The sequence below is a fragment of the Lathyrus oleraceus genome, chromosome 7 (assembly GCF_024323335.1).
Source record: "Lathyrus oleraceus cultivar Zhongwan6 chromosome 7, CAAS_Psat_ZW6_1.0, whole genome shotgun sequence".
Taxonomy (NCBI): Eukaryota; Viridiplantae; Streptophyta; class Magnoliopsida; order Fabales; family Fabaceae; genus Lathyrus; species Lathyrus oleraceus.
Window position 1 is genome coordinate 536,109,720 of NC_066585.1, and position 22,234 is coordinate 536,131,953.

The window sequence follows — 22,234 nt, forward strand, 5'->3', positions numbered from 1 at the left end:
ACGGCAACATGAACACCAAACTTCCAGTATTTGACGGTAAAAACTGGAATCGTTGGATGATCTAAATGCGTGTACTGTTCGGTGCTCAAGATGTTCTAGATCTTGTCACTGATGGTTATGCTCCGGTAGCAGCAGATGCGACGGATGAACAGAAAAAGGCGCAGAAGGAAGTAAGGAAGAAGGATCAGAAAGCATTGTTCTTCATTCATCAATATGTTGATGTAAATGTGTTTGAGAAGATTGCAGATTCAACGACAGCAAAGGCTGCGTGGGACACACTGGTTAGATGTTATGGGGGTGACGCATCAGTGAAGAAGGTGAAGCTTCAGTCCTTGAGAAAGCAATATGAGAATCTCAACATGAAGAATAATGAGAAAGTTTCTGAATACATCTCCAGAGTGATTCTGATCACTAATGAGATGAAAGCGTGTGGAGAAACTCTTTCTGAAGAAACAATCATGGAGAAGGTATTGAGATCCCTTACCTCTCAATTTGATTACATTGTGGTAGCAATAGAACATTCCAAAGATCTGAGCACCATGAGAATTGAAGAGCTGCAGAGCAGTCTAGAAGCGCAAGAGTTGCGTTTGACTGAGAGAACTTCTGAAAGAGAAGTAGAGCAGCAGGCTCTGAAAGCAACTTCTGATAGGAGATATCAGAAGCAGTCAGAAGCCAGGAGAAGATCTGATGGTGGTCAGAAGTCAGAAAGCTCAACCTCTGATAGACAAAAGAATGCTCAGAAGGGAAAAGAGAAGTATGACAAGAAGAAGATCCAATGTTACTGTTGTAAGAAGTTTGGTCACTTTGCTAGAGACTGTTGGTCAAACAAGGAGAGAAAATCAGAAGAAGCAAATATAGCCAGAAGTTCTGATGATGAATCTGTGCTATTGATGGCCTCTGAATCTGATAATATGGATCTGATAGACTGGTGGTATATGGACACTGGCTGTTCAAATCATCTTACTGGAAACAAGAAATGGCTGGTTGACTTTGACTCTGAAAAAAGAACAAAGATCAGATGTGCTGATGACAAATATCTTAATGCAGAAGGTATGGGAAATGTTAGAGTGATTCTGAACAATGGGAAAACAGCATTGATTCAGAACGTGTGGTATGTACCTGGCATCAGAAGCAATCTGATGAGTGTGGGACAATTAATTGAGAAAGGTTTTTCAGTTATCATGAAGGACAATCTTCTGAAGTTGTATGACTGCAATCAGAAGTTGATTATGGAGTCAGAACAGGGAAGGAATAGAACATTCAAGGTGAATGTCAGAACTGCAGACTCAGAATGTCTTAGTGCAACAAGTGCTGAGAAGGAGAGTGAGCTGTGGCATAGAAGATTTGGTCATTTGAATTTCAGAAGCTTAAAACATCTGAATTCAAAGAAGTTGGTACATGGAATTCCTGCAATTAAGAAGCCTGAAAAGTCATGCAAAGTTTGCATGGAAGGAAAACAACCACGATTGCCATTTGCGTCAGAAACTGCTCCAAGAGCAAAACATGCCTTGGGAGTTGTACACTCTGATGTGTGTGGTCCATTTCCAGTAGCATCGATTGGAGGGAATAAATACTTTGTGATATTTGTTGATGAATTCACAAGAATGACATGGGCATCCCTTATTAAGTTTAAACACGAGGTGTTTGATGAATTCAAGAAGTTCAGAATGAAGGCTGAGAATCAGAGTGGTCAGAAGTTGAAGATTCTTAGAACTGACGGTGGAGGTGAGTATAACTCCAAAGAGTTCCAGAAGTTCTGTGAGGAGAATGGAATTGAGCATGAGGTTACTGCTCCTTATACCCCTCAACACAATGGTCTTGCTGAAAGAAGAAACCGCACTTTGCTTGATATGGTGAGAAGCATGCTAAAGGAGAAGAAGCTTCCTCAGAAGCTCTGGGGAGAAGCTGTTGCCACTGCAACGTATGTACTCAACCGATGTCCTACGAAGAAGTTGAAGGAAATAGTTCCAATACAGAAGTGGACTGGAGATAAGCAAAGTGTTAGTCATCTGAAGGTGTTTGGTTCTGTTTGCTATAAACATGTTCCAGAAGCTAGAAGACAGAAGCTGGATGATAGAAGCAAAGTGATGATTCTGATAGGGTACCACAGTACAGGTGCATACAAGCTCTATTGTCCAGAAACCAATAAAATTGAATTCAGCAGAGATGTGATTGTGAAGGAATCAGAAGTTTGGAATTGGGATAAGTCTCAATCTGATTCTGATGTTAGAACTTCTGAAGAAAGGTCAGAGTTAAGAATTTCTGAAGTTGGAGTAAACTCTGACGTTGATTCTGATTCTGATAGTGAGTCTGACTCTGGAGAAGACTCAGAAGATGAAGGTGACTCTGATGATCCAGACTCTGATGACCCAGACTCTGATGGTAATCCAGATTCTGGTGGCAATTCAGACTCTGGAAATATGTCAGACCCTGAAGATGATCAAAGCTCTGGAGGAAGTCAACCATCTGAAGCTAGAAACTCTGAAGCTCAAGACTCTGAACAAGTTCAGAGACCACAAAGAATCAGAAACATCCCCAGAAGATATGCAGAATTTGACATGCTGCAAGACATTGAAGTAGACTCTGAAGGAGAAGTTATTCAGTGTGCCATGTTAGTAGACTCTGAACCCATAAGTACAGAAGAGGCTCTTAAGCAGAAGCTCTGGCTGAAGGCCATGAAAGAAGAACTTGATGCTATAGAGAGAAACAAGACTTGGAAGCTGACAGAACTTCCAAAAGACAAGATAGCCATCAGCGTCAGATGGGTTTTCAAGCAGAAGTTAAAGCCAGATGGTTCAATTGGCAAACATAAAGCAAGGTTGGTAGCCAGAGGATTTCTACAGAAACCTGGGCTGGATTACTCTGAAGTGTTTGCACCTGTAGCAAGACATGAAACAATCAGAATGGTGATTGCAATAGCTGCTAACAGGAATTGGCCTCTGATGCATTTAGATGTAAAATCTGCATTTCTGAACGGTCCATTAGAAGAAGAAGTTTACGTGTCACAACCTCCTGGATTTGTGAAAAAGAATCAGGAAGGGATGGTGTACAGATTATACAAAGCTCTATATGGATTGAAACAAGCGCCCAGAGCTTGGAATCAGAAGATTGATTCATTTTTCAAGAAGCAAGGCTTTCAGAAATGTGAGATGGAATACGGTGTCTATGTTCAGCATACTTCTGAAGGAAATATGACTCTGGTATGTTTATATGTTGATGATATACTGCTAACTGGAAGTTCTGAACAGGAGATAGCCAAGTTCAAGAAAGTTCTGATGAATGAATTCGAAATGACTGATCTAGGCAAAATGACATACTTTCTAGGGATGGAGTTCAGATACTCTGAGAAAGGTATTATTTTGCATCAGCTCAAGTATGAATTAGAACTTCTGAAGAGATTTGAACTGAAGAATTGTAAGATTGCTGTCACACCTTCTGATACAAATCAGAAACTGGATTCTGACTTTGATGGAAAGGATGTGGACGCTACAACCTTCAAACAGTTGGTTGGTTCTCTGAGGTATTTGTGCAATACCAGACCTGATATTTGCTATTCAGTTGGGATGGTTAGTAGGTTCATGAGTAAACCTAAGTGGTCCCATTACCAAGCTGCAGTCAGGATTCTGAGGTATATCAAGGGAACTCTGAAGTATGGAGTATTATTTCCTTCTGGAAGAAAGGATGAGTCAGAACTTCTGAGTTATTCAGATTCTGATTGGTGTGGAGACAGAGTTGACAGAAGAAGTACGTCTGGGTACTTATTCAAATTTCTGGGAGGTCCCATTTCTTGGTGTTCCAAGAAACAACCTGTTGTTGCGTTGTCAACTTGTGAAGCTGAATACATTGCAGGTGTTGTTACTGCATGCCAAGCTGTGTGGATTCTGAATCTATTGCAGGATCTGAAGATTAAAGTAAACAAACCTCTGAAGCTGATGATTGACAACAAGTCTGCAATCAATCTTGCCAGAAACCCAGTGTTGCATGGGAGAAGCAAGCACATTGAGACCAAGTATCATTTTCTGAGACATCAAGTTCAGAGGGGAGTGTTAGAAGTTGTACACTGCAGCACTCAGAAACAGTTGGCAGATGTTCTGACGAAAGCTATCAAGACTGACCAATTTCTCAGATTAAGGGATGGAATTGGTGTTACAAGTTTTGATGGAATATGAATTAAGGGATGGTATTAGAAGTAATTCATATTTATTAGTTGTACTATTTTCTTAGCCCCTAAGTTTGTTAGAGGGTATTTTAGTATTTTATCCTATTATAGTAACCCTAGTTTTAGCTTATAAATAGGGTGACAATCATTGTAACTTGTATCATGTTTTGTAGCCGTCATTCTCTTAATAGAATATTTCCATTCATCATTTATTCTACCTTTGCACCAACATCTACCTCATTATTTCTCAATAATCGAGAACATAGAAAGGTGAGACTTTTCTCTCCATCTACACGCCTCTAGGATGGTGATTTATTGGGTCTACAGTTTCTATTTTATGATTGGTGGTTTAGACGAGTGGATTCGACTTGTGAGCATTTTGGGGGGAGTTTGGATTATGGCCACCTCCATGACAATGGATCTATGAAAAATGAGTTATCTTTTATCGGGTCTCAATGTGGGCATCAATATTCTTGTACGAACTTGTATGGTGAATCAAATGCAGAGGTGATGTAATCCTTGTGTTGTTGGTTGTGATATGTCAGTGTGATGCTACAATATCCTTATATGCTTATTATATTTCTTTTTAGGCTTAAATGCACTTTTTGTCCCCCTAGTTAGGGCATTTTAAACAATTGGTACCCCTATTACAAAACCTGTGATTTTGATCCCTTAATTTTGATGATATTTGGATTTTTGTGGTCCTTCTCCACTTTTACAGACGTGTCATTGATGATTGGGATGAAAAAAAATTAATTAGGTAGCAAGGGTGACTAGGATAATTATTAATTAATATGTTTTTAAATGAATTAATATTTAATAAATTGAATTAGTATATTTCTAAACTAATTAATTAGTTAAAACTTTTAAAATTAAAGCTCATTAGATACACCAATTGTCCAACCGACACATTATCATTCTATTTCACTTAAGCAATAACTTATGTATGTTGAAGCTTTATAAACTCTTCCAATATTTGAAACAAAATCAATGTGGGACTTGCCTAAAAGGAAAATTGCATTAGCTTTAATAAAATTGCATGTGCAATAAAATAGCTTCAGGTTTTTCTATGCCTAAAAAATGATTCATAACCATCATAATACTCATAGCTTTACAATACTCACAGCTTTATATTGCTATATAAAGGGTTCATTCTTACTGTGCACCTTATATGAAAATTACATTGTTAGCAATCATTTAAAAGATTTTCCTGTTCTTGACTGAACCAACTTCAAATTAAACTACACTTTGTCAACCACCACTACACTCAACACATACTACTCCTCCAGACTACTCCATACACAACTCAGAATGAACCTTGTCTCAATGCTTTGGTCGAGGACTTTGTATATTACACTAACTGTTTGTTTTAGTTATGTCATATTTAAGACGGAACTAGGTGGGATGGAAATTCTTTATTATTTTGCAGTTTATGAATTTGGTTTCTGTCTACATCACTAATGTATTTCTATTGAGGAAATTTGTATATTATTGGATATATTAATAACCCATTCAACGATGTTATTCTCCCCTAACGATGCTTTGGAATGTTAAGATGTAGAATAAATTCAAACTAATGTATCTCACATTCAAACTAATTAATTAATAGGGAGAAGATGCAACTCAATTGTACCATTTGTTCGACATACTTTGGCCTAATTGCCCATTTCCACTACACATTGGTCCAAAGGAGTACATAATTATATGTACCCCAAAGGAGTACATAACACCACAAACCATAAAAAAGTACATAACACCACAAAAAAAGTAAGCAGGGGTGAGGATACATTTAAAATATGTTAACGGTGCAAAAGTAATAAAGGGTAGTACACACCAAACATCAACTCAATCATGTCATTCACAACTCTCAATAATTATCAACATATTTATAAAATAATCATAATCATCACCAATCATCAACATATTTATAAAACAATCTCAATCATAACAAATAATCAACATTTTATAAAACAATCACAATTATCACCAATCATTAACATATCAACATATTCATATTATTCACCCTTTTCACCAATAGTCAACTTGTTCATAACTCGAGTACAATCGTCGCTAAATACAATCACATACGTCACCAATTGTAATTATATTCATCACCAATTACAAGTGCAAATGTATATGCAATATACTCATCTCCTCATCATCAAATGCATGTGGTACCATCCTACTCACCAATTAGATGCTATAGTTATGTTACTGAACAATCTCATCACCAATAGTTGGACATCTGAGTTATTACTGATTTAGTCTCATCACCAATATTTAGACATCTGAGTTATGTTATTGATTTAGTCTCATCATCAATCGCCACCAATTGGACCCGAGTCCGCACACATATCTCTAACATACATGATGCGTGAAATTTCAAATAATATAAATGCAATAAATCATCACCAACAGTTTCTCTCTGAATCACATATCTCACCATAATTGAGCATATATATATATATATATATATATATATATATATATATATATATATATATATATATATATATATATATATATATAACACAATTATTCATCAAAAATCACTAATATATAATCATCTCCTTACTCAACAGTACTCACCAACTCGACTTTGAATCATGTCAGATGACTAAACAATTCACTCATATTATAAACACCATAATGAAATATTACATTTAGGTTCCCCTGTACATGTTTAACCTCCCAAGACCTTACCATATTGTAGTCTTACGCATTAGCTTCCTAACGCTTCAAACCGCGCTTCAAACGGAGTCACGAAACTCAAGTTATGATAAAAGCTTAAACAAAATATGTCTTCATGATTCGAATCAGGTGTAATTTGTGATTCGAATCAAATCAGGCAGAGGCCACCAAGAGGCTATGATTCGAATCAAAATTTACAGTGTAGCCCCATGATTCAAATCAAATCGGTCTGCAACATTTTTTGCTAAATTTTAACGAGAAATCCACTTTTAAGCCAAATTTCTCCGACCTAGACCTATCCCAACTTCAATTTGAACATGAGTAATCAAACATACTCATATAACACATCAATTACCACACATATTTGACATATTAACGTTGATTTATCACAAAATCGTCAATATATTCTAAATCTAAGAACATGTTTATCAAACCAAAACCCTCGTGAACATAAACATTCAAACTTAGATTTGCACATACATATCATACATGAAATTCATCAATAAAATAGAACACGAATTTCATAACAATTATCACAGATTTTACACAACATCATTCAAAACTCATAAAACATCAACAATGAAAAAAAAAACGTGAGAAAAACCTAGAGGAGGGTGAGGATCTCTCTACTCTTCATGTATTTGACACCCATATAAGAGTAATTTCCCCCTACCTTAATTTCAACAAAGAATTCTAAGCTTTGATTATGATTTCTCCTTCCTAGAGTTCTCCTTAGAATTCCTGGCCTCTTTCTCCCTTTTAACTTTTCACTTATCAAACTAAAAAAACTCCACTCCCTTCACTTTTCAATATAAAATACCTAATAGTATTTTTTTGTTAATTCACAATTCTCCCACAACTCTTGGGCTCTTCCTCTTTACTCCATCATTTTTATTAAAATTCTACCTCATACCTCACTATTTAAATACTCAAAAATGACATAATGGTTAAATAAATCATATAAATTCAACTACACTAAAAAATAAAGCAAATTAGAATTCAATTAAATAATTAATTTCAAATTCAGATAGTTACAATTTTCACTACAGTATCCGGAATCACGGAGGAGCTTCATATCATTTCTCATTTTAGTCATTATTTACTAATAATAACGGCGCGGTAGATGTACCATAAGCATAAGGCTCGATAGCATTAGGGTTCTTATAAGAACACCGTTCTTCTCACCGACAACTTTAGCAACCTTAGATGTACCAGAAGTATGAGAGGTCTTCTCACCAACGATCTTTAGAAATCTTATGAATGCAGATTTTCTGATGAACAACCTTAGATGGACCAGAAGCATGTGTCTTCTAACCAATAAACTTAGCAATAACATGTGTCTCAGAGAGGGCATCACCAGATACATTCTTTTACGAGCAGATTCAAAGTCAGATGCATGTTTCTTTTTAAAAGAGGCGTCAACAATAGAAACAGAGAGGTGAAATGCAAAGTCTATAACATGTAAATAGATGCATGTTTCTTTTTAAAAGAGGCATACGTCATCGATAGAAACATAGAGAGTCAAATGAAAAGTCTATGACAGGTAAATAGATACATGCTTCTTTTTAAAAGAGGCGTCATCAATAGAAACAGAGAGAGTCAAATGCAAAGTCTATGACATGTAAATTTTAATCACAAATCCAAATACATATCATGCTTAAAATGAGAAAGCTTGGAAATTTTATGGTTTTATCGAAAATCAGACATTGATAAATATAAAATCAAGAAGCTTGACATAAACAGACATTAAAAAATAAAAACTAAAAACACCAAGAATCATCAAAGGAATACTGAAACTGAAAAAATATAAAACAAATTCCAAATCCAAAATCATGTAATATGATAAAACTAGAAAGTCATAAACAATTGTTTACCCAAAACGAAAATGATTATGAAAAGTAGAAGGAAGAATGAAATCTAGAAGAAATCATTAAATATTGTCATGAAAGAAGAAGAATGCATGATATGTAGAAGAAAATATGAATGAAAGAAGAATGGATTGGAGAAAAAATAGAACACGTGGCAAATAAGGGAGTTATTATTCATCCCATTGTGATGGATAGTTAGTTGAAAATTGCTCATGAATTTTGTAAGAAATTTGTTAATTACAGTGTAGTCCTTTTGTTAGTGTAGTTAGTATCCATCCAATTGTGATGGATCCTTAGTTGAATTTGTTAATGCATTTGTCTGTAATGATAATAACAGTTTTCACTTTTTCTTCCTCATTTTCAAATGTTTTCACTCTCTCTCACTCTATTATCCTTACACCTCAACTAAACCCTTTCATTCTTCTTCTTCGTCTTCTTCAATGTCTTCCATTAACTTCAACCCTTTCAGTGGAAACTGGTTCCCATTCTCAAAACCACCAAACCCTCTCCCTCTTCCTCCTCTCAACGCCCTCTTCAATCTCTCCCAATCTCCCTCCAATTTCGCTTCCACATCTCTCTCTACCACCAACACCAACACCAACACCACCACAACCACCGCCGTCACCGATGAAGACTACGAGCCCTTTCCATTCACCAAAATTGTTCAACAATATTTCTGGGAATGCGAGAATCTCCCCGACCACAGGCACACACCACAGGTAGAAAAAGTCCTCAACGAAAACCAAGAGTTTGAATCAAACCCTAACGCGACTGAACAAGAAATGAACGAGAATGAAGAGTTTATGGAAACAATGAGGAACAATCCGGTTATAGAGTTTCTGATGAGAGCTGAGTTTGTGGCGGATAAGATGCATGAGATTGAGTTGAAGAAGAATGAGAAACCGTTTAAGAGAGAAGATAGAGATGTTTGGAAGAAGGTGCCGAATGTTATTGGGCTTGATGGAAGGCCGATGCCGAGGAAATCTCAGACGAGGTTCACGGCGAAGGCTAAGTTTTGGGATTTTGCTAGACAGTTTTATCTTGGGATTTGGGGGTTTTGGCAAAGGCCTTATCCTTCTGGGAAACCTATTGATGCTGCTCAAGCTATTGGATATAAGAAGCTTGAGAGACGATACTATGATTGTAAGTTTTTTTTCAAATTGAGTTCATTTTGAATTTGCATTTGGCATTTGGCATTTGGCTTGTAGTTGTAAATTTTGTGTAGCTAAAAATCACGCATTTGACACATTCCTATTAATGCTATAAAAACGGAACCAAAAGTTCAAACGAGTGAAACCTTTGGGTGGTTATGGTTTAAATACTTTACATTGTTCGAACCAGGACAAAACTACGGTCTATCCGCTCAAATAGTCAAACTAGAGATAGTGTTGGTTTATGATTCAGTTCAACTGTTGAGTTCGATTATTAAAACATTGAGTCATAACATTTTGACCGTTGGATTGATTAACCGAGTCTACAATACAAAGTTGGATTGTGAGTCATCCAATGTTGATTCTATGGTTTAAATTGGAGATTATTTGATTGTGTCTGCGTATGTAATTCAAATTGACTTCATTTTGCGTATGATTGGAAGTTTTTCCAAATTGACTTAATTTTGAATTTGCATTTGGATTGTAGTTGTAGATTTTGTGTAGCTACAATTCGCGCATTTAATAATGTTTTAAAAACGGAACCAAAAGTTTAAATGCTTTAAATTGTTCGAATGAGTGAAACCTTTGGGTTATGGTTTAATGCTTTACATTGTTCGAACGGGGACAAAACTGCGGTCTAACCGTTCAAATAATCAAACTACAGACAATGTTGGTTTATGATTCAGTTCAACTGTTCGGTTTGATTATTAAAACATTGAGTCATAAGAGTTTGACCTTTTGATCCATTTATCAAGTCTACAATTAACCGAGTCTATAATACAAAGTTGAATTTGGAGCCATCCAATGTTGATTCGATGGTTTAAATTGGAGATTATTCAATTGTGCGTGCACATGGAATTCAAATTTGCAAGAAATTGTCTCCTCTATAGTGAGAAAATAAATGATTTTTATTTCAACAAATGCATGATTTGTTATGATATATTGCAATATCTAAATTTGATTTTCTATTCAATGATCCATAATTCTCACCTTAGAGAAGTCAGAACCAATTTGCAATTATGTGCTTGAATATGTGTCTATTGAAATGTTCAATTATTTAGTTTTGTTTAGATTCTTTGATCTAGTGTTGGTAAACATAGACACGAGACTAATTTCTAAACCTCATTACAAAATTGGATTCTCGGTAGCCACACGGTGATTTTGGTTGTTAGATGAATAAAGGGTGACTAATACTTCGAGATATATTTTAGATTTGAAATGGTGAAGTTAAAATATGAGATTTTCAATCTGCATCTAACAATTGGAATGCCTTCACTATATTGTGTGCTTTCTCTAACTGTATGGAATCCAAGTCTCACCGCGACAGACCGAGATGTGATATGTAGGTAATTTAACTGGATTTGATTACTCCTAAGTGAACTTTAGAAAGTAAAGTTAGACATTTCAATCATTTGTTAGAAAATCAACTCGTGTTATTCCAACACACTCTGATTTGTTATTCATGAGCACATAGTATTAGTGAGTAAAATCAATTGCTAAGATTACTTAATTCACTCAATAGGTTACCCGAAAGTGGCTGTTATATGATTCAAACAGTTAAAACCCTAATACTGGAATTGATGTCACTTTGTTTACAAATATCTTCTGTGCTAAATAGTAGCTCTATGTATCAGCTTTTTACTTCTTAGCTTTGCAGACAGGTTGAAACAAATTAGAACAAGTGAGTTTTGTTTTATGTTTGGTCTACATTCAAACTTCAAAGTAGTATTGTCAATTGTGAATTGCAAAAACTAGAGGTTTGTTGAAATTCTGCCATGTTACAGCGTTATAGCTCACCACTATTTGATGGCCCGATGAACTAAATCACATATTGAGGGACAATAGCAATTTGTTCTTCTGTTACACTATTTGTCAATACTTATTGAAAGTAGAAACACAAGAAAAGCGATACATTTTTTATTCCATTGTTTGAGTGTAACTAAAGACAAACAAACAGAACAGCCGTCTCTCGCTGCTGTTTGAATGCCAAGCGTATAGATATGGCACAGCCGCAAAGGAAAGATCTAAATAGAACTGTCTTTCTTTTCTGTTTTCTTTGGCATTTTTTTGGATGAAATGAAACTGTTCCTGTTTTTCTATGTTAAGTTCTTATAGTTCTGTTTTAGATATGCCCTGTTCTAACCTATATACCTATATACTAAATGCTATCTTATTTTTTATTTTTGGAAAGCATGCTTGGTAACTTGGGATGTTTTTCAATTAAGATTATTTTTTCTGTATCTTTCTTTGGTTGCCCGTATGTATAGTTGCGTCAATCAACTTTTCTGTCTTTCTTTGGGTGTCCATGTGCATGATTGCGAGACTAATCTTTGAGTGTTGCGGTTAATGTTGGTGTCGCGGTTTACTTTATTATCACAGACTCACCAATCATTTATTTTGGGTTCATTTCTGTTGGCAATCTTTCATTGATAGATAGCCACTAACTCAAACGCACCCCACATTGGTTGTGGAACAACCTATCTGCCGCTTCTTTTGTTTTTCTTTTGAAAAAAATGAAAGTTTGTTTAGGATAATTTAGAAAGGATAGTTGTGCAGGCTATGTAGTTCTATAACTAATTAATTATTACGACACATGAATCAAATGTATGATATCCAATCCATATCATCTTTGTTGAAGGTTATGTGGTAAAATATTAAACTCTGGATGAATATAACTATCACATTAGTTCATGTATCTTCTCAGTGTTTTTGCTTTGTTTCATTGTGTATAACATTGTTTCTATTTTCTATTTTCTATTTGATTTAGTTATCATGAGGAGTGGTGTATGGTTCTATAAGGATCGGCTGGGTCGGACACGAGGGCCGTTGGCATTGCAAACACTTAGAACTGCTTGGGGTGGCGGGGTTATTGATAAAAACACTTTCATTTGGGGTGAGGATATGGATGAATGGGCGCCCATCCATATGATTTATGGAATGGAGCGTGCAATCGCAACTTGGGATGGTATGTTGAGTTCCATCTTATTTACTTTATTGAATATATTTTGCTGTGATACGAATTAAATAGAAACATGATGATAGCACATTATGACAGAATTTGATCCATGTAGCCGACCCCGCTTAGTGGGATAAGGCCTGACTGTTGTTGTTGTTAATATATTTTGTTCTGATAATCTATTGACTTCATATAAACAGTCTTTTATTTATGGAAAATTATAAACGTCGGATTTTGTTTGCCTGACAACCATTTTTAGCTATGTCGAGAAAGTGACACCATTATTTATGTGATATTATATTTGTGATCATGCATGTCAAATTTCAAATGATTTGGATACTCATCGGTGTGTTATACTCCCTCCGTCCCACAATGAGTGATCCAGTTGACCATTTCACATAGATTAAGAAAAATGAATAAATGGAATAGAGAAAATGATATTTTTACTAAAGTGCCCTTGTCAAGTATTGAAAATGATAAAAGTGATACTAATTAGAGGGTAGGATTGGAAAAAATGTATTGGAAATTGAAATGGACCATTCATTTTGGAACATTATTTTATTCCAAATGAATCACTCATTGTGGGACGGAGAGAGTAACTAATAAGGAACATTTACTTGGCATATTACCATAATTACCCATCAAATTGAAGTAGTGCAAAAGTATGTCAATGAATCATTCGATGTTAAAGAAATACAGCATATTAAACTAATCTGCCAAGCGTTGAACTTTCATATCCGACAAATCTAATTCTTTTCTTTTGGCAATTTTTTAGCTCGACTTACAGCTTCAGCAACAGCTTTCTTTCACAAACTACAAAATGGTATACCACCATGGGTTCCTCTTAAGGGATTTGAAAAGAAGTCTTATAAGCAGCTTCAAGAAGAGGCGATAGAAAGCAAGAGGCGTGATTTAGCAGTGATGGAAGCTAATGACGGCATTTGGCCTGGAGTTAGAATTCCAAGTCATGCCCTGTTTCTTTGGGCTAGTGGCCCTGAACTGACCCCTACTTTAGAACAGGATCACATGCCCAACAAGTCCATTCCTAAAGATCTAAGGTATGTCCGCCAGTATGTAATATGAATATACTTTCTATCTGCTTTTACTTCCATTTTCACAAGGTTTTCTCCAAAATAAGTAGGAAGTTTTAATAAAATGCAGTGTTGTTAATTAACGGGCTAATAGCGCTATAGCATAGTACAAAAGTTTGTCAAATAACTATTTGAGTAAATTGTGATTGCTATGTTGTCTTAATTATTGTTACTAACTCTTGCCTTCTTATCTGCTCCCTAGGCAACAGTTGGCAAAAATGATTCCAGGATTGAGACCATGGGAAGTTCTGAGCATAGAACAAGCAATGGATCGCATAGCGTTCAATGGTAAATGGCACCGTGTACCACTTGGTTCGTACAACACTGGTCCGCCATTCCTCAGACGATGGAATGAGGACGTGATGGTAAGCATGTTTTTCCATCAAAGAATTTGGAATCGTTCATTGAGTTTTTTGTTTTCTCTAGCTTTTTCTTTTGTATTATGGCATGCTTTACCAATTTCAGCTCTTATGTTTCATATCTTGGTAAAGGGAAAATACAAATTTGATCTGCTTTGATTATTTGCAGAGGTATTATGCAGCGGCTAAAGGCATCAGCAGTCTAGCGTATGAAGCATTGATGGCGGACTTTCCTGGCTTTGAGAAAATTAGCAAAAAAATGATGCAGGATTTTGAAACAAGAATTGTGGAAATGAAGAAGAAGATGAAGAGAGAGGCCCGCCTTAAAAGGAAGTTGGTTAAGGAGGAATGGCCTAAATATTAGAATTCCCATAGTGCCATTTCTTATGCAATTTATGCAACTTCATTGTGCTTAGTAGTTCAGCTTTTTTAAATTTATTCACTTTGAACTGACCAATGTAAAATAATTTCCAAAGACAATGTATTTGCCTATTTATTGGGCTAAAACGATGAAAATGTAAACAAACTAGAACGGACAGTTGTGAGGGTCAGGTTCTTTTCCTACGAACCGATGCTACGATACTCTATTGAGTCTCGTTCGATCTTGGTTATTAGCTATGTTGTCTATAATTAAACCACAATATTATTATATTATAGAAAAATCAAACTCAGATGAAACACAGAAAATCAAGTCAAACAATGCTTATAGACATAATACGGAAATACACTTTTGTATTTATTGAAATTCAAGTTTTGAATAAATACAGAAGTGTATTTCCGTATAACCTACCACTAAAAAAAGATAATGGCGGAAATGCATGGAAATTTAACTTTCTCAAAAGTATTGTTTATTATACTATCTATCAAACACATTGTTCAATTACATGAGCTAACTAAATTATTTATTATATAATCTAATATTCAATTTTTACAAATGCACATATATAAATCTAATGCATAGAAAAATCAAAAATTTATTAAATGTGAGTTTGATGTTAAATATTTTGATTGATTGGATACGGAGAGTAGAAATTTGAAAGTAAGCCGAGAGAGTTTAAAAGTTGAGAAAGTATGTTGAAAATGAGATAGAAGAATAAGGAAAAGAGTCTGTTGTGTATTTTATTAAAAATTCATTTGTAAATACATTTTTGTATATACGGAGATACATTTTTATTTTTTTATATAGAATTAAAATCTGAGTGAATGTGGTATGTCCATAAATATATTTCAGTGATTGTGGTATGTTCATAAATATATTTCTGTATTTCAAAAGTAGTTTTAGTTTTTTACTGAGCAATTCTTAGAGTGGAAAGAAAAATTCTCATTATAAAAAACTAAGCAAGTAACATAAATCAAATCCTTTAATTTTTTAATTCAAATTGAATTGAAACAAGTAATAGAGTCCTTATCAAATCTCTAAAAAACGGTTGTTTTCTAGTAGAGCCTTTATCAGATCTCTATTGTCCATCCTTTGATGTTGAATTTTCAGTGTCACCATTATCATTGTCAACAAGTGTATCTTTAGTTCAAATATCTCTTATGTAAATTTTATTTATTTATTTATTTTAAGAGTACTTTATTTAAATCTTAATTTATCTTATGTTTAGCATTATTTTTGTTACCACTACTAGAGTTCAACCGATGCTTAGATGTTTGTTTATTTTTTAATTGAAAATTATAATTTTAAAATTGTTATATATAGAGCATATTGTTTCAAAAAAAAAAAATTATAGTTTATAACTTTTTGTTTAAAAAAATTGAATTAAAAATTGGTTTGGATAATTATTCTTTTATCCTTTTATTATAACATTTTTTAGATATCAAAATTTACCAAAATCACTTAATTCTTAAGTTATTTCAAATAATTTGTCATAAAAATAAATTATAATTTCGACTATGTTTTCATCTTCAATAATGCCTGTTTATGTTATAAGATGTTAATATTAGTTTTTTAATTTATAAAAAATAACTTCTTTTTTTTAATATTTTGAAAAAAAAATTATATAAATTATTTATAAAAATAGAAACAAAATATTTATTATTTTAAAGTTAAAACAAACATGCTTGTATTTAATTGTATCAAACAGTGTGATTTTCAATAATTATTTTTTAATCATGCGATTCCTTAAAAACTATGGACATTTAAGTGATTTTTTTACTCAAATAATCCAGTTTTTCAAAAAAAAAATCTCAAAATAATCCATATTTCAGATAATTTTTCAAAATAACCCACTTTGAAGAACTGATGTCAGATGAATTGATGTCTGCTCTTTAAGTTAAAAAGGTGGCGCCAAATTGATTGGCTTATGCACCTAGTGTTGTCAATTCAATTGGCGCATATGTGTTAGATTTAATATGAGGCACCAATTGGTCTGGCACATATGTGTGTTGTATAATTTTTTTGAAAAACAATGTACATTTTATATAAAAGTTGAAATCGGATCAATTAGTATTAATATTAATATACATTTACATACGAATATCAAAAAGACTAATGTCGTTGACCAGGATGACCTAACCGACCTCCGGTACCACATCCCCTAGCTACCCAAATACGTGGTCCTAACCCACGTTGATATGATTCACCCCAAGTGTTTGAGGATTTGAGGGCGCAGGAACATCACCACCACCTGCAGAAGATTCCCTAAGATATTCAGACAAATCCGCGTAGTCTTGTGTATGGAATGAAGCGCTACTGCCATAGCTGAGTTCGTGACCATGCCAGAGGGCGACCGGGACAATTGAAGGACGACATTAATGTGAATGATGCGTCGAGGAAAGGTTGAAATGGTTGTTGTGGTGTTTGGTAGTCATATGGTTGTTGCATGTTTTAGTTTTATGATGTTTGAGCTTCTTGGCTATATTAGGAGGAGGGAAGGTTGGTGTTAAATGATCGTTGAGTGTTTTGGCTAAGGCAACTATGGTAGGGTGATGTGTTGGGTGCATAACGATGTTGGGTTTCTTGATGATGATCTTCTTGTTGGTGGTGGTACGAGGTATGCTCTTGGTGTTATGGTTGAGTGTTTGGCATGTTAAGGTCATAGTTTTGTTTATTTATGGGCCGATAATTTTCATGGGTAAGGGGTTGTGAGTAACCGGTCTGGCAATATTGTGGGGGATTAGATGTTGAACCTTCTTGTGTGTAAGTTATCTGGCTGGATCGTATAGGAACATATCCTCGACGAGGAACTCAAATCCAACTGATTTGTACTAAGCCATATAATTACGAGTTGGTTTTTCTTCGATTGACATCACAGCGTCAGTTAAGACATGGTATTGTCGATGCTTCCAATTTAGACACTCAGATCTAGCAAAGCTTTGACAAGGGTTAAAGTTCCATTGGTCGTTAACTTTTCGTAGATGTCATTCTCTGAGGTTTGTCGAGGGATCTGGGATGTGTTAAAGCATACTGAACTGCAATTTAACACAATCACTATGGTGCATCTCCATATTGGTGAACCTTATGATCGGTGTGCATGCAGGGTATGCTCTAACTCAGTCGTCGTTTCAACATTACCGTGACGAAATTGGATAAATGCAGATGCATGAAGGTGGGTAGATAACATACCATTAGAGAAATGGACAAAGGCATTTGACAGAGGATGTCGATGAGGCCACATGACAACAAACCTTGTGGAATGCATGAATGACGTCTTCAAATGCATTAGAAATATACCAATAACCGCATTGGTGAGAACAACCTATTTTAGGTTGGCATCGACCTTCGTAACCAGAGGCGAAAGATGGAGTGTAATGTTAATGTCAGGTCAATTATTCAGTGAGTGTTGTATGAAAGTGATGAAAGAGGAAACTATCAAAGCTAGCACACACACGATTACAATCAATGGTCAATTGCAAGTAAAAAATAGCAAAATAAGACAAAATCATGATCAACCAATATGAACAATATCAAGATCACAATTATAGTGTAAATAAGCCAAGCCTTGAGTAACACCAAGAGAAATTCCAAATCTATTCGACCAAATAAACAACATCACCTAAACTAGCATTCTCCACATACTCATAAACCAATAAATCTAAGTATATATTTGAAATTAAAAATAAAAAATGAATTGTTTTCAGGCCATATAGATAAAATAACGTCCTAAGACACAGTAGAATTAAATTTCACTAATTAGAAGGATTAATGAGTTATGAATACCTAAAAATTACAAAATTCTTAACACGCCACAAAACAGAAACACCCTTCAATTTTCGTTAAAAAAAATTTAAAAGTAAATGTTACAATGAAATCATCACCATCCAGAAGCTTCGATCATTGAATTGTACGTCACTGAAGAAACTATTGAGTTTCGTACAAACTATTTTTTAGAAACGGACTCTATAGGAATTCCTGAGTCTCGTTCTGATGGAAGATATGATAGTAGAGGTGTTCAAGGTTTAAATGTCAAGATATTTGACCGAGATGTAGTTTTTCAAGCACATTTGTATATATTGAATAACACTAATGGAGTTCAACCTTACTTGAACATTCATAAAAGTCTTATCGAGGAAAAATTCTTTTGGGTGAGTGAAAAAATATTTTTGATAGAGCATAACAAAACTTTCATATATTGTACTAACATTGGGGGAGTTTTTTATTATGGAGCATTGAACATTATGTGACTTCTTCTTTTTGGAGCAAGACCTTTGTGAGAGACACATCACATATTCACCTAAAATATTAAAGTGATAGGTGAATGAGTTCTCTCACTTATAAATTCTCAAGTTCCCAGATTACTCACACTTGATACATTAGGTGAGTGAGTTCTCTCACTTATAAATTCTCAAGTTTCCAGATTACTCACACTTGATACATTCTCAACACTATGGAGTATTGAACATTGTGAGACTTCTTCTTTTTGGAGCAACACCTTTGTGAGAGACACACCACATATTCACCTAAGATCTTAAGGTGATAGGTGGGTGGATTCTCTCACTTATAAATACTCAAGTCTTCGAAAGGCGACTTACACGAATGAACTATTCATCATGGTATCCCAAGTAAAACAAGTTTTTTATGTCACTAATCCTTTTAACACAAGATTGGTCAATTATTCTACGAGAAAAATATATTCATGATAGTGATGAAAATCAAGATTTAATTTTGATACCCCCTCTTTCGCAACATGTGTATGTCTCTCATATGAAGAAAATGATTTTGATGATGATGTGTAAGATATTTGTCGTGATCATCAAGAGGGGACATGGGAAAACTAGTAACTAAATATTTTATATCACTTAGTAATATATATTTACTCATTTATCTTTTTATATTCTTTTTTGCTAAAGATGTAATATTGTTATTATTGATGATCTTAATTGGTTTCAATTGTGGTTCAAATTATAGGTGTTTAACGACTGGTGACAAATCCTAGAAGAGAATTTTGATTGACCTACAAGACTTTGCATTTTGATTATTACTTGTGTTTGTTAATCATTTGTTTTAGTTTTAATTTATTGTAAAACCATAAGGTGTACATGTGTTATTTTGGCTTTGCAAATGGTGTAAATAATACATATTTTTGTGACAATGTGTATATTTGAGAAATGTGCTAAAGGTACAATGTTTCTGTTTTAGAAATGTCCAAAATATGATTTTGTAATACATGTTCAAAATATGGCCAAAATATATATAAAAAATTAAATAACAATGTTTGCCCCTAGGTTATTATTATAAACTAAGGTAATAATTATTCTCTATTAACTCTGTTTTTTAATTAACCGAGAGGAGTGTGGGGCGCGCCATTTAGTTATAAAAATAATAAAATGCAGAAGTTAGGGATCAGACCAATGAGAAGAATATTTTACCACTTAGTTATTTGAAAACCGAGGGGATAATATGACAAGTTTTTATGACGCCCTTCGTTACCTCGCCTCTATAACCGATGTTAAATCCCTTTTGCGACCGAGATTAAATGTCTTTTTTGTTGTAGTATATGTTACTTGAAAATGTTATTATCATTTGTATTTGCATATTATTTCCCTCTGCAACAATTATAACCTATCAATTTGGTCAGACCAATCAGATATGTTAACACTAATGCATTGTTGTTCGCTAATGCCCCAAAAGATGAAACACATGGATGCCAAAGTAGCCGCTCTAGAGACAATGATGTTAGTTTTGGAGCTTTACATTGCCAAAATGCAAGCACATGTCATATTAGACCGATAGATACTTGTTTATCTTATAAGTCAAAGTAAATAATGAAGCAAATTAGGGAAGCACAAAGAGAATGGTGAGGCCATTCATTCTGAAAAAATCACAAGCACATGCCATATTAGACGAAGAGATACTTGTTTATCTTAAAAAATTTCAGGAGCACAATACATAAAGTATTTCATTCATGATTACCGTGATGGAATCTCACGGTGCATTGGAGGTTCAGAACGCAAAAGAGAAAAATATATTGGTTTGGGCCTCGTGATTACGAACCTAAGGAAATTGGTAGAGTTTTTCCACTCAATCACATATTGGTGGGGGGGGGGGGGGTCTGATCAAATCAATCGGGTCAGATTTGAAGTAATGATTGGCTCATAGTCAAAGGTGAAGGAGAATAGCGATCCAAAATGCAGCGGGAATTAAAAAATTTCTCCTTTAGTGATCCTTATGAATGAGCATGATCAGTGATAGAAAAGTTACCTCTTGTGGTGATTGAAACCTTTGATGCAGGTCTAAGGAGTGATCACGAATGTTGAATGGTGACAACGCCTCTACTCAGTCCACACAAACAGATTCCTTCAATCTCAGTGTTAGCTGCTACGAATGAAGGCTTTGAGTGAGTGTGTGTGTGTGTGTGTGTGTGTGTGTGTGTGTGTGTGTGTGTGTGTGAGAGAGAGAGAGAGAGAGAGAGAGAGAGAGAAACTGAATTTCAATTGTACAAATGCTTTTGCACAAGGGTTCTATTTATAGAACCACTTGTGTGGGCTGCAAGCTAAAAAGCCCACTTAAGTGTATGTGGCCCATATCTTATGATATGCCAAAATCACTTAAGCGCGTGGTACCTTACCATATTTTGTATTCTACTTAAGTACATCATACCTTACAATGTTTTACAATTCACTTAAGTGCATTGTACCTTACGGTGTTCCTTATTTACTCTATCTCTCATCAATCCATCCTTTTGTGTGTGACCCTGTAGGTTTTCGCGACATTATCAATTATATTAAATCACATATTTAACATAATAAATAGTGAGTGGTATCTGGCAACACATCATTGCTACCCAAGACACGAAAATGTCATGTGATCTGACAAATCCTTTTGTGATAATACTTATGTATATAATTACCATTTTGCCCCTATGTTTATATTGAACATAAGGCATAGACCGTGTCATCCTTGTCCAGTTCAATATTGGGCCCGTAGACATTTATTCTGTTACGCAGGATGGGAAAATTCTATCTAGGTCACTCATGTCCCTCAGCATGCTTTGTGGAGTACCCATCAACTATCTTTATGGTCATCCAGTTACGGACAATGTTTGATCAACAATAAAGCACTCGACTCTACATCTATGGTCCATAGTGGTTTCAGGTCGAAGGGTGGTATACACCACTATCACCATGAGAATAACTTATGACACTTTGCATAACATTCTATATGGAATTCTCATAGTGGGTCAATCTAGTATAAATATTACTCCTAATATTCATACCTATGTTTAAGACTTGATAACTCCTTATTCATGATCCATGAGATGTGATCATCAGTCTATATACATAATAGTCTTAATGCTTTAATGTTATCCCACTTCATAACAAAGCTCGAATACAGATACTTTAAGAATAATATCCTTATGTTTAATGGGATCTCATGATTAAGTCACACTTGATGCATTAAACGGACTATCTATTCTAGAGACTTTATTAAACAAACATAATAAAGAAAAAGCCTTTTATTATTAATAAATAATTCGATACAAGACCAAAAGTATTGGTTTATAGGTCTTACACCAA

At 34.6% G+C, this 22,234-nt stretch overlaps 1 protein-coding gene across 1 annotated transcript; it reads left to right on the top strand.

Moving 5' to 3' along the window:
- The first annotated feature begins 9,017 nt into the window (after window positions 1–9,017).
- On the top strand, window positions 9,018–14,889 carry LOC127107727 (protein TIC 56, chloroplastic). The gene is made up of 5 exons (XM_051045052.1): window positions 9,018–9,861; window positions 12,637–12,834; window positions 13,601–13,883; window positions 14,119–14,281; window positions 14,445–14,889. Exons 1-5 carry the CDS (start codon window positions 9,159–9,161, stop codon window positions 14,637–14,639), a joined length of 1,542 nt encoding a protein of 513 aa, XP_050901009.1. The 5' UTR covers window positions 9,018–9,158; the 3' UTR covers window positions 14,640–14,889.
- Window positions 14,890–22,234: the final 7,345 nt, after the last annotated feature.